General features: G+C 38.3%; 1 protein-coding gene across 1 annotated transcript; it reads left to right on the top strand.

Moving 5' to 3' along the window:
* Positions 1 to 18: 18 nt before the first annotated feature.
* LOC144450757 (NADH dehydrogenase [ubiquinone] 1 beta subcomplex subunit 3-like) lies at positions 19 to 9,844 on the top strand. The gene is made up of 2 exons (XM_078141467.1): positions 19 to 217; positions 8,937 to 9,844. Exons 1-2 carry the CDS (start codon positions 99 to 101, stop codon positions 9,085 to 9,087), a joined length of 270 nt encoding a protein of 89 aa, XP_077997593.1. The 5' UTR covers positions 19 to 98; the 3' UTR covers positions 9,088 to 9,844.
* The last annotated feature ends 4,423 nt before the right edge of the window (positions 9,845 to 14,267 follow it).

Here is a 14,267-nt window from a genome sequence, read left to right on the forward strand (position 1 = left end):
CTACAACTCTCGTGAGAATTCGTGGACGGACTGTACCCTATTACTACTACTAGTACACTCTGACAGGAGAGCGGTAGCGGTAAGAGGCGAGTGAAGATATGGCGAAATTGCCGTATGATATCCCCGACTGGAAAAAATGGAGGGTCCAGGATGTACCGGAGTTAAAAGAAGTAGAAGATGTACTTGCGAAGAAAGGGTTAAAAGATCCATGGTTGAGGTAGGCGTACGTTACGTTGTTTGTGTACTCGTGCCTCAGATTGTGTATGTGTTCGTTCGTGTATAATATGATACTTGATAATATATTTATATTTTCTGACAAAAAGCAACTATCTAGTTTACTATAATTAGCTCAGCAAAGTATATCATTTATGTAGGCATTACATTTTTATGGCTAGCAAATGTCAAAGAACTTTGTTTTAAGTGAAAATGATCGAGTGCAGACACTTGCATTGTAACTGTAGGGTTAGGGATATCCAGCTGTTTTACACAGTCTGCATGTGCATGTACCATACCAGTCACTTGTGAGCTAATATTCAAGGCTGGTCATAACACAAAATGACGACGTTGTTAGGTATTTGCGAATATTCAAAAAATACAGTCACTGGTGTTTGCACTGAGAAACGCTATTGTTATTTTATATCGTTATATTGGTATTTTTTTAATATTCCTAATATGGTACCTAATAATGCAATCTGATTAAAATCTGATGTTAGATAGGCTGGTTTTCCTGTATTTACCTTTATTCCATCGTTATTGCGTCTTTTACGTTAGTTTTTTTTTTTCCTGGGCGAACGCCTTTCCAAGGAAAGGCGTTCGCCCAGGAAAAAAAAAACTAACGTAAAAGACGCAATAACTATGGAATAAAGGTAAATACAGGAAAACCAGCCTATCTAACATCAGATTTTAATCAGATTGCTAATAATGCCATTATTTGAACCATCCTTGTCGCATTGGTGTGTACACTAACAGTTCAAATGGAGATTACAACATTTTTATTATCCAAATCTTCTGAATCACATGTTTTAGTTGGTGATAGCCATCCTGAAGCCCTCATGGGTGATGGATCACTTCATCCCAATTTGAACTCTCCCCAATTCAGGGCATCTGATTTGTTGGCCGATTGCTTGTTTTTATATTTTATTGTGTGTTTAACATTAAAAAAATCTGGTTTTCTTACCAGAACGATGGCGGGATAAACCAATATTGTGTGTATGTTGGTTAAGGAGGGGCGTTTGAATTAACCCAGCAATTGAGAATTACAAAAAATGCCAATTTGGTGACTTTGAGCAGGGTGTTCAATAGTCAAATACCCATATACATTGTAGATGTCAAATCACTTAACAGCTGATTTATTGCAAATATTTTACTGTTGTCAGAGTGAAATCAACTCATGTCAAATCAACTCCTTTTTGAGAATGAGGACAAACCTGTACGACAGTGTGATCTCTAAGCCATTTAACACATCACTGATGCACACAATTTCTAGTGACACACCAAAATTTGGTGTTCCCCCCATCTCTTACTATGTTTTTCTCATTTTGACTCACAACAACAAAATTTGACTATTGTTACTTCAACTTAGAGGGCACACTGCTGTACGAAATATTATCTGGCATACACACTGATTCATTCGCTTGGGGGTTTGATTGTGCAGTAGCCTTCAAATATGGGAAAGTATGTGCACTATAGCTAGTTGTTGTGCTCCAAAATGTGCAGGTGACACACTCATCTGAGTTGTACTTATAGATGAACGTACATTTTACCTTATCACTTCACTTATCCACTCATACTTTTACCTTTTTACACTTGTAATTCATGGAAATTTCTGTAGATATATCATTTTTTCTTCCGTAAGAAAGAGATATATTAGTGGAAGAAAGTTACACTGTCGACAGTTGCTCGCGCCTTTTTTTCCTACGTCTTATCTAAACTCCGATCCGGCGCAACACTACTATAATCGCATACTGATATCGAGGGCCGAAGGCCTGAGTGATCGAGGGCTGAAGGCCCAAGCGACTGTTGTCCCTTGCCGCGCCCTCATGTGATGACAATAGAGACATTTTTATTGTAGACTATTTGACATTTAGGTCATAGTTCACAAAGCTTCTCAATCAAAATGAACATGGTGTAGTTACCAAGCGAGTCAACATATCGAGACACATTGGAGAAACTTGGATACTCACACTTGAAAGACTTTCAGAGAAGAATTATAGATGCCTATGTCTCTGGGAAAGATGTTTTCATTAGTGTACTGACAGGAAGTGGCAAGTTCATAGCCTATGAAGCCCGGGCTATGAAGTCGCTCCGATTATGGAAGTATATATGGTTATACTTCCATGCTCCGATCATTCTTGATACAGCTAACAACGTCTGCAACACCATTATCCTAGTAGTATCCCCATTGATACAATGATAGCGCTAATATAATCCCGTATATAAACGGCGAAGGCCCTTTTATTTGTGGTAATTTTGCTAAACAATAGGGTGGTAACAACTTAGCGATAGCTTCTGCTAAACTGCAGTTATGCACGTGTTCCGACCATTGACACATACCGTACTGTGACCAAGTCATTATGAATATATGACGTGTGCAATTACTGCATTCGTCTTCAATAAGAATGGAAATCTGAGGTACATTTCTCAAAATTACTTTCGGTCAGACGTCAGAAAAGGTACGCCGATTTTGCCGTTGACAACTTTACGCAGCTGTCAATCAACATGTAGTACACACAAACGAACTAATCCTAATGATGCTTACATTTATCTCCAAAATAAACAAGATAGTCAATAGCTGAAAATCACGATAGTGTGCCATATACATGTGTACACGATTACAAAAAGTAAATTTGTCATTGACATCAAATCTAGTCATCTTCTTTGCTTGAAACCAAGTTATATGAACACATGGAGTACAGATATTCTCTGTGTCTGGAAAAATGACCAATCCCAATCAGATTGGGCAAACAACGCCTCGACCGCCTCTCTCTGATCTTCGGTGACAATATTTGACATCTTTAAAACTCATCCTGACTGCAAGTTCAGACTGACATACTGTTCTAAACTCTGACTGCACAGTTTATAACATGTTAGTACTTGTCTGTGGTTTTACCATCATTTCACATCCATTTATATACACAACCACCCTTGCACCCTTGGTGTATGCGATCCATTGCTATGAAGTGCTGATAGATAGAACTTCTGTCAGTGTAACGTCTGTAGCCTCTGTTCGTATGATCGTGGCGTTGACTATCATAAAATTTCAATGATATTTTCAGTGGCCAATAAAGTAGGAAGTGTGCCATATGTTGAAAGAAGAAGAGTTGCCCTACGATTATCCATTTGTGAGCATTGTTCTAATTTACAACACAGTATTTGTAAAATACAAACTACCTGGAAGTATATAAACTACGAGTTTATTTTGTCTCGATTTTGTATCATACAGTAATTGTTTGTATCGCATTTCTTTTGAAAATGGTTTCAAATTCAATTCTGAATACAAGTTACGAAATTCGCATTGTTTGAATATGTAACAATAAAATGTTCACAGTGTAGCAAAAACTTCAACTAAGTAAAGAAGTTCGGTATGGTATTGGGTATTTTTACTCGTGATTGCCTGTACTGATCTTTCTTCAACTGTAAAATTTAACAAATCAGATGACCATGAAATGCTAATAAATTGTTGTCTGACGTACTTCAATTTATTGGGGGTCACCCTATTTTTTTTCTTCTGTATTTCATTATCCGCCCGACCCAACGTTTCACCCCCTTCCCCCCCCCCCCCCCCCCGACATCAACAACACATAAAAAGAAAACATCAAGGAAAAGACACAACAAACTGTCATATCATATAGCATCGTGATAAAGATTATGTAAATTGACTCCTCAATCGGAATCTGAAATAATGGGATGCAATAGCTTTAGGTATACAGTCGAGCCTCGTTAGAACGAACTCGCTTATAAGGAAAACCCGGTTAGAACGAACACAATTCAAAGGTACCGATCCCTTGCTATTGTTTCCTATATAAATAATGACATTTAGAACGAACGTACGTTTTACAAAAACCCGTTTACAACGAACACATTTTCCGCTAGAGAACAATGGTTTTCTAGACCTAGAGCGAAGATTTGAACTTTGCCGACAGCAGAAAGACAGACCGTCGCACATTAGAAGTGTAAATTGAAGGCTGGCCTTTGTTTTTTGAAACAATAACACTACGTTGTCAACGTGTAGAGGTGACAATGTACTGACAATGAGTTCTCAGGTCGGCCGCTATTTGTCGGCACCGTGGTACAGTGACAAAGCAATGAATTGTGATAAATGTTAATTGTTTACACTGCAAGTGGTAAAATCATGGGTGGACGATCGCAATTTTTATTTTCTTTTAAGTGTGAAGTGGGGACGCCAAAATTCTGTATAAATGTGGACAGGTTTTCATTCTAAACATCAGCAAGCCCTGTTGAAATGGTTTTCGAACGCACGGTGTATGAACATTCCGATCAGCGGTCCAATTCTCCAAGCAAAGGCTGAAGACTTAGCAAAGAAAATGAACCATCCTGACTTTAAGGCCAGCAACGGCTGGTTAGAACGTTTCAAGTCCCGCCATGGTATCACTTTCAAAGCGGTGTGCGGCGAAGCTGCATCTGTTAGTGAAGATATGGTAACGAGCTGGGTAAAGACAACTTTACCAAAGTTAATTGATGGTTACGCCCCGAAAGATATTTTTAACGCTGACGAAACCGGGTTGTACTACAAACTGATGCCTGATAAGACCCTATCTTTCAAGAATGAAATCTGCTCCGGCGGCAAGAAAAGTAAAGATCGAATAACTGTGATGGTATGCGCCAATACGGATGGGTCGGAAAAACTCACGCCTTTAGTAATCGGTAAATCTAAAAAGCCCAGATGCTTCAAGAATGTTACCTCCCTCCCCGTAGACTATCAAGCAAATCGAAAGGCTTGGATGGTCAGCGACTTATTCTCACAGTGGATTCATCAGGTAGATCAGAAATGCACCCGCCAAAGAAGGAAAGTTCTCATGTTCGTTGACAACTGTCCCGCCCACCCAGCCGTTAAAAATCTCAAGTCAACGATTTGTCTCCTCAGCTAAGGGCTTCGATAAACGACATAAATGTTCATCCTTCCACTAAATTGAGGTATCATAGTATTGAATGACTAGTTGTAAAATACTATTACATTCGCGATTAGTGGTGGGAGAATGATTTTATTCCGTATATTTTCCTAAGTTTTGTATCATTTTGATCGCAACTGTGTGACATGGAAAAGACAATGAAACAGTCATGAAATCAATAGAGTGTTGCGTTTGAGTAGACGTTATGGCGTTTGATCACATATAAGCTACATGTATTTTGTTTATTTCACCAAGCCATTGTCATTGCATGTTCTTGGACAGCGTATCAAACTAAGTCAAAGGTCACAATCTTTTGTCACACGATGTATTTCTTACGAAGAGTTCATAGCAGTTTTGTAGTCTGAAAATCATTATGACCATTACAAAGATGTCTTTGACTAAATTTCACGTCATTTCTGTCATCATCTCGAAAAATGTAGCCGGAGAAATGACAAGAGTAGGCGGGTATTTTCTCCGGCGTCCGGCATATAATGAAACCCCTGTATTCCTCTGAGAAAATTTTCATTTCAATTTACATTATGTGTAACTAACTGTACCGTTACCGACTTTAATATGTATTAATAAATTGTACATTTTGTTGATGTATTTTTCTCCAACTGAATGCGTCTATATGTGATTCCTGTGTGTCTCGTGTGACGTTTGTTTCAAAATCAAGTGGGAGTAATGAGTACGTACTCTCAGTACAATGTCGGCCATATTGACTGGCACTCCAAGTGTCACTACGGTTATAACGAAATACGGATATAACGAACAAAATTGCCCAGTCCGAAGTTATTCGTTGTAATGAGGTTTTACCTGTATATAGACTTGAAGTACTCTGAGGAGACACTAGTTGAAGACGTGTCAGATTGGAGCACGATGTCCGTGCCGTGGTAAATATGGAGGCACTTTTCTGTTTTTGTTTCAGGTAGAACGTCTACCATTTGCACATTTGAATATTATCTACGCCTCACTATCACACATTTTATACATGAATTTTATTGCTATATAATATGCTAGCTGCAGTCGAGGGAAGGTAAAAAGGGTGTCCAAAACATCTATTGCTTGAGTGGAGTGTCGGTCGGAGTTGGTACAATAACTCGACTTCCGTAGCACTCTCTCGCTACCAGTACCACTGTAACAGCTAGCTGCTAAACAAAAGGCAATAGACTAGTGAGCATGATAATGTATCGAGTGTTGAGGTCGTCAACGACGTCATTTACGAATGTTAAAAAAACGTGCGGTTTCAAGCTTTAACAAAGAAAGGAAAGGAAAAAGTACTTGATTATGACCATCAAAATGCATTTACGAAGACAAGTTTCCGCTGTAGTTTACGTGTGTTGAATGTTGAGTGACCTTACACTGAACTGTATGCAAATCATACGATATATAGAGAATTGCCCCATTAAATGACGTCACATCATGAATAAGTAATAGCAAGGGAGATGCGGCAAGGGACAACAGTCGCTTGGGCCTTCGGCCCTCGATATCAGTTTGCGATTAGACTAGTGTTGCGCCGGATCGGAGTTTAGATAAAATGTAGGATAGAAAGGCGCGAGCGACGGTCGACAGTCTAGGTGAAAGTATTGTGTGTGTGTGTCTGTCTGTCTGTGTCATCGTTTTCTCCATAACGGCTTGCTCAATTCAAACGAAATTTTGAAGACTATTCCATAGGGTACTGGCAAGACCTGATCAGGTTTTGGTAAAAATGCATGAATATTGATGAGCAATTTATGTAATTAATGGTTATCGGGAATTAGGCTATATCTCAAGAATGCACTCTTCAAATTCATTATAAATTGGTACATACATTTGCGATACCAAAGCGCACATGTCCTGAAAATATTACTAATGTAGCTTTTAGTTTTAATAAGTTATCAGCATATTTTCAGTAGGTCACAAAAAAGAAAAAAATAGTTTTGGGTCAGGAAATGTTGTCTAAAGTGGTGTGACTTTATCACCATTTTCTAAAAAACGACTAACTCAACTCAAACGAAAGTTATTGCATGTGTTCTGTATGTAGGGTAGTGACAAGAACTGATTAGGTTTTGGTAAACATCCCATGAATATTAACAAGCAGTTTACATAATTAATGGTTTTTAGTCCCCACCGGACGAAGTCCGGGACAGGGACTTATGGATTGGGTTCCGTCTGTCCGTCCGTCCGTCCATCCATCCGTCCGTCCGCAGCCATTTCTTGGAGATGCCTGGACCGATTTTTTTCAAACTTGGTACAGGGGCAACATACAATGGCATACATGTACATATGCACGTCAATTTGTTTCATGATACGATCCAATATGGCCGCCTAGCAGCCATTTTGTTTGCAAATTTTCCCTGTCTAAAGCCATAACTCAGACATGCTTGAACAGATCTCATTCAAAGTTGGTATTAGGACAGTGTTCTATGACATACATGTGCATATTCATTGTTGTCATGATATGATCAAATATGGCCGCCTAGCAGCCATTTTGTTTGGGAATTTTCCATGTCCAAAGCCATAACTCAGACATGCTTGAACAGATCTCATTCAAAGTTGGTAGTTGGACAGTGTTCTATGACATACATGTGGATATCCATTTTCATCGTGATACAATCCAATATGGCTGCCTGGCAGCCATTTTGTTTGCGAATTTTCCATGTCCAAAGCCATAAGTCAGACATGCTTGAACAGATCTCATTCAAAGTTGGTATTAGGGCAGTGTTCTATGACATACATGTGCATATTCATTGTTGTCATGATACGATCCAATATGGCCGCCTAGCAGCCATTTTGTTTGGGAATTTTCCATGTCCAAAGCCATAACTCAGACATGCTTGAACAGATCTCATTCAAAGTTGGTATTAGGACAGTGTTCTATGACATACATGTGCATATTCATTGTTGTTGTGATACGATCCAATATGGCCACCTGGCAGCCATTTTGTTTGCGATTTTTCTATGTCCAAAGCCATAACTCAGACATGCTTGAACAGATCTCATTCAAAGTTGGTATTAGGACAGTGTTCTATGACATATCCATTTTTGTCATGATACGATCCCCCATACCCGACCCATCCTTTATTGTTGTAGGCATGTTCCATGTCCAACAAGCAGACACAACATATCTAAGTCTGCTTTATTTAGGTTCACAAGTGTTGTTGCGTGATCAGAGTAGCGATAATTCCTTAAAACCCAATCATAGCGGGGACTATGTCAATCTCAATGACTTGTTCTAGAATATAATCATACAACATTTGGTCAATCTTCCATATCATACTCTGGCGTTAAAACCTGGAATAATATGCCTGTTGTGATGTGGTCTATTGGCTCAAGCACGAATTTTAAAAAGAAAATGAAAGAGTTGTTATTCTCAGAATATGTATAACTATAATGTCATGTACAACTTTATATTTCTTTCGTGAACTGACTGTGGTGATTGTATGTGTATCAATTTTACAGTTCCACCGTTGATTGTTGTACCTTGTCATTTTGTTATGTTTTTTATTTGTTATAGTTTCTATGGCAATCTTGAACATCGAATATATACACCTACAAGTATGAGTGTGCTTGTTAGTCACTAAGGGGATACAAGCTTGACTAGCTTTGCTATTTATTCTGTATGTGTATCTTTTTAAGATTATTTTTTATAGGCTATATTGGTAAATAAACTTATTACCCTCAGAATCAAACAAGACACTCACACATAACAAATTTGTCAGATTTGTTACACAATTTGTATTTACAGTTTGTGTATTAATTGTTGAAATCCCAGTTTATTAAACTGATGATTTCATTGACAATGGATTTTTTTTTTCTCCTTTACAGAAATGAAGTATGGAGATATCAAGCTACTGTTCGTGGTGTTTCTGTCTGGCGAATGTTGTTTCGAGGTTTCCAGTGGGGTACTTTGTTATTTGTAGCTGCTGTTGGTGCAGAAAAGATGTTTGGAAAGAAGAATGATGGTGGACATCATTGATACACATAGTACTAGACACTTGAACTGAACTGAACTGAACTGAAATACATGTATGGTAGTGTGTGTGTTTGTTTGTAAATCAGTGATACTATGTACAGAGTCATGCTAAACTCTTCTTCCTAGCTGTTATTGGATATTTTCACCTGTCTATCTTGGCATTATTTTTATTAAAAGATAGACCAAATACATTGATATACTTTCCACACAAATTTGCCTTATTAGATTTACAATCATCAGAAACATCTGTAAAAAAATGTATTGTAGTATGCAGATTTTGTTAGACCAGAACTACTAATGTGCAAATTCTGTCATGAACTGGTGTCAGATTGCATACAGGAGGTATTATACAAATATGACAGTTCAGTTGTTTTAAAATCACCATGCTTTCTTTACGTTATGTGATGAATAAACTTGTTAAAATTAATGGATGTGTGATTTGTTGGCTAACTTTCAACGGTTTTTGATTTCAAGTGTGTTTGCATCACTGATATAAGGACTGTACAGCATAGAGCTGGTACTAGTAAACCATATCACCAAACTACATAGTACATGTAACGACTGTTTTGGTCAAAGTTTGTATGTGTGTCTGTACATTAACAAACTTAGAATTATTTTAGCATTGCTGTTATAACTTTACAAATAACCATTTAATTTTGTTTCTATAGATTTACCATTTGTAGCAGATATGAAATTAAGTGACACCCTTTGAATATTGGCTTTTTATGATGAAAGCATGTTAATAAATAAGTGTTGATTATATGATTTTGTATTATTTCTGACATTTATCTATCAAGTTGTACAGTGTAGATGTAAATGTTAGATCTTGTATAACATGTCTACAATTCTTTTCACGATCAAAACAGTTTTTGAAGCCAGTCCCAACTTTTTATTCACATATTCACATTCTAAAATGATCATGAGTGATACAGTGGACATCCATTGATTGATAGAGTGGACATCCATTGAGTGATACAGTGGGGATACATTGAGTGATACAGTGGACATCCATTGCTTAATACAGTGGGGGTACATTGAGTGATACAGTGGACATCCATTGCTTAATACAGTGGGGGTACATTGATTGATACAGTGGACATCCATTGCTTAATACAGTGGGGGTACATTGAGTGATACAGTGGACATCCATTGATTGATAGAGTGGGGATACACTGAGTGATACAGTGGACATCCTTTGAGTGATATAGTGGACATCCATTGATTGATACAGTGGACATCCATTGAGTGATACAGTGGACATCCATTGAGTGATACAGTGGACATCCATTGATTAATACAGTGGACATCCATTGAGTGATACAGTGGACATCCATTGATTAATACAGTGGACATCCATTGAGTGATACAGTGGACATCCATTGATTAATACAGTGGACATCCGTTGAGTGATACAGTGGACATCCATTGATTAATACAGTGGACATCCATTGAGTGATACAGTGGACATCCATTGATTAATACAGTGGACATCCATTGAGTGATACAGTGGACATCCATTGATTAATACAGTGGACATCCATTGAGTGATACAGTGGACATCCATTGATTAATACAGTGGACATCCATTCAGTGATACAGTGGACATCCATTGAGTGATACAGTGGGGATACATTGAGTGATACAGTGGACATCCATTGATTGATACAGTGGGGATACATTGAGTGATATAGTGGACATCCTCTGAGTGATACAGTGGACATACATTGAGTGATACAGTGGACATACATTCAGTGATACATGTATATTTTGCGGTTGTTGTTTTTTTTATGAATCTTTGGGTTCAAGGATGAATCAACCAAAACTGCTTCGTGATCACTAAATCCTGGTATAACACTGATCTCATTTATCAGTGAGTTATTAGAGGTGAAAAATAGGTGAAGTACATTTGCAGTAGTTCTGGTAATACGTGTTGGTTCTAGTTGAATTTGATCTAGGTTATATTTATGACATATATCAAGCTTGAGGTCTGACTGGCGTGGTCTTCTTGCACCTGTCATAACCTGGTGATTTTCCCAGTCCCAGTTTACATCTGGTAAGTTGAAGTCTCCACATAGCCATATAGTATGATTTTTATGTTTCCGTTGTATTTGACATAGGACTGAATCTAGGTTTTCAAATGAGCCACTTCCTTTCTCATTCGGCGATCCATAAAATGCAACGACGTGAATCAATTTCTGACCTTTGATCTTTATTTGAACAACTATTGTATTACAACATGACGATAGGTTCTCCACTATTGTATTACAACATGACGATAGGTTCTCCACTAGTGTATTACAACTTGACGATAGGTTCTCCACTATTACAACATGACGATAGGTTCTCCACTATTACAACTTGACGATAGGTTCTCCACTAGTGTAGCTGGGATTGTTTAATATAAATACATGTATTCCTAGACCATTGGTGTTGATAAATGGTCTGTATCCTGGAGGAAAAAGCTCACTGTAATGACCTTTAAAGTAACTGGTAAGTTTGGATTCCGTACCAACTATAATGTCTGGTTCCAGGGCATGAGTGGAATGAAGTAGTTGGTGCTTTTTACTTTGAACACCTTGAAAGTTAGCTGACAATATATGTAGTGTGGAGCGCTTGGTGTTGTTTTTACGTCGAGCAGATCGAGTGGAGTGGTGATGGAGTAGCTTTTGGTATCGGGCTTTTGCTGATCGAGTCAGGACTGGAACAACATTGAGTATTATCAAGACTTGAAACACTATGTACATGTATTAATGGACCAATTAGAAAATAGTAATGTACTAAAGTTAGGTAATCCGCATATACAACAATACCAGGAGGTGTTGCCTGTTATACCTTCAAATACACAGCTGGGCATCAAGTTCTCATACAGTCTTGGTGGTACAGACGTGGCATTGATCGCATCAAACACCTGCTGTATTCATATGTTACGTTGCTTTCACAAATTCCGCATGGGTGTTTTACTTTACGAGCTTTAGTGTCTTGCTGATAGACGTTCGGGCTTTCTTTCGATACTATAAGCGAACGAAGTTCGCAGTGAGGGCTTGCCTTGGATGTTCCATCCTCGATAGCGATGTTCGGTCGTGTGTCGTATTCTATCGGAAGAACATCCGAGGTCTAGCAGATAGACTATAGTGTAAGGCCCTGGGTTCAGTTCTAAATCCCAAGAATTTATAAGCATGAATAAATAGTTTTCTTTTCGTTTCATAACTGTCTTGGAAACATTCAATCTTGGCTTTATGTTTAGATACGAGAATATTATACTTGTATTAGTGTAACGAGATTGATGAGTCGCTGATCCACTTGTTGAAAATAAACCATGCTCTGGCCTGACCAAAACGGACTCTTCTTTATGAAGAGGTGATGTAACAGTAATCCTGATAAATAAAGTTATGAGGCAAAATAGTAATACTTGCAGAGAGCTACCAATGTTTGTTGACTGGAAGACTGTCATCACTATATAATGTCGACGATTAACAATGCATGAATGCCATTGAACTTGCCGATGCTGAGTTGATGTACGTTGATTACAAGTTTGAGAAACTGTAAAATACCTAGCGGGACGGGTCCTTCCTAGCAATAAGATAATTTCTTGCCGTTTTATAGAAAAGATTGTTCAAGAGATATAAGTCCGGATAATGTAGTAGCAGGGTTTTCGGAGAAGACTGGTGACCCCGAATTTCGTGCACGTCTGACTTGTAGTCTTAACCCTTGACCCTTTGAGTGGGGATCCATTGATCATGTTGATTGATACAGTGGGGATCCATTGCGTGATACTGTGGACATCCATTGATTGATACAGTGGACATCCATTGATTAATACAGTGGGGATACATTGATTGATACAGTGGACATCCATTGATTGATACAGTGGACATCCATTCAGTGATACAGTGGGGATACATTGATTAATACAGTGGACATCCATTGATTGATACAGTGGACATCAATTGATTGATATAGTGGGGATACATTGATTAATACAGTGGACATCCATTGATTGATACAGTGGACATACATTGAGTGATACAGTGGGGATACATTGATTAATACAGTGGACATCCATTGATTGATACAGTGGACATACATAGAGTGATACAGTGGGGATACATTGATTAATACAGTGGACATCCATTGATTGATACAGTGGACATACATTGAGTGATACAGTGGGGATACATTGATTAATACAGTGGACATCCATCGATTGATATAGTGGGGATACATTGATTGATACAGTGGACATCCTCTGAGTGATACAGTGGACATCCATTGATGAATACAGTGGACATCCATTGATTGATACAGTGGACATCCATTGATTGATACAGTGGACATACATTGAGTGATACAGTGGGGATACATTGATTGATACTGTGGACATCCATTGATTGATACAGTGGACATACATTGAGTGATACAGTGGACATCCATTGAGTGATACAGTGGACATCCATTGATTGATATAGTGGGGATACATTGATTGATACAGTGGACATCCTCTGAGTGATACAGTGGACATCCATTGATGAATACAGTGGACATCCATTGATTGATACAGTGGAAATCAATTGATTGATACAGTGGACATCCATTGATTAATACAGTGGACATCCATTCAGTGATACAGTGGACATCCATTGATTAATACAGTGGGGATACATTGAGTGATACAGTGGACATCCATTGATTAATACAGTGGACATCCATTCAGTAATACAGTGGGGATACATTGAGTGATACAGTGGATATCCATTGAGTGATACAGTGGACATCCATTGAGTGATACAGTGGACATCCATTGAGTGATACAGTGGGCATACATTGAGTGATACAGTGAAGATCCATTCAGTGATACAGTGGGCATACATTGAGTGATACATGGAGTGATACAGTGGACATCCATTGATTGATACAGTGGGGATACATTGAGTGATACAGTGGACATCCATTCAGTGATACAGTGGACATCCATTGATTGATACAGCGGGGATCTATTGATTGATACAGTGGATATCCATTGATTGATACACTGTGGACATCCATTGAGTGATACAGTGGGGATACATTGAGTGATACAGTGGACATCCATTCAGTGATACAGTGGACATCAATTGATTTATACATTTGGGGTACATTGAGTGATACAGTGGATATCCATTGAGTGATACAGTGGACATCCATTG

The sequence above is a fragment of the Glandiceps talaboti genome, chromosome 20 (genome assembly GCF_964340395.1).
Source record: "Glandiceps talaboti chromosome 20, keGlaTala1.1, whole genome shotgun sequence".
NCBI lineage: Eukaryota > Metazoa > Hemichordata > Enteropneusta > Spengelidae > Glandiceps > Glandiceps talaboti.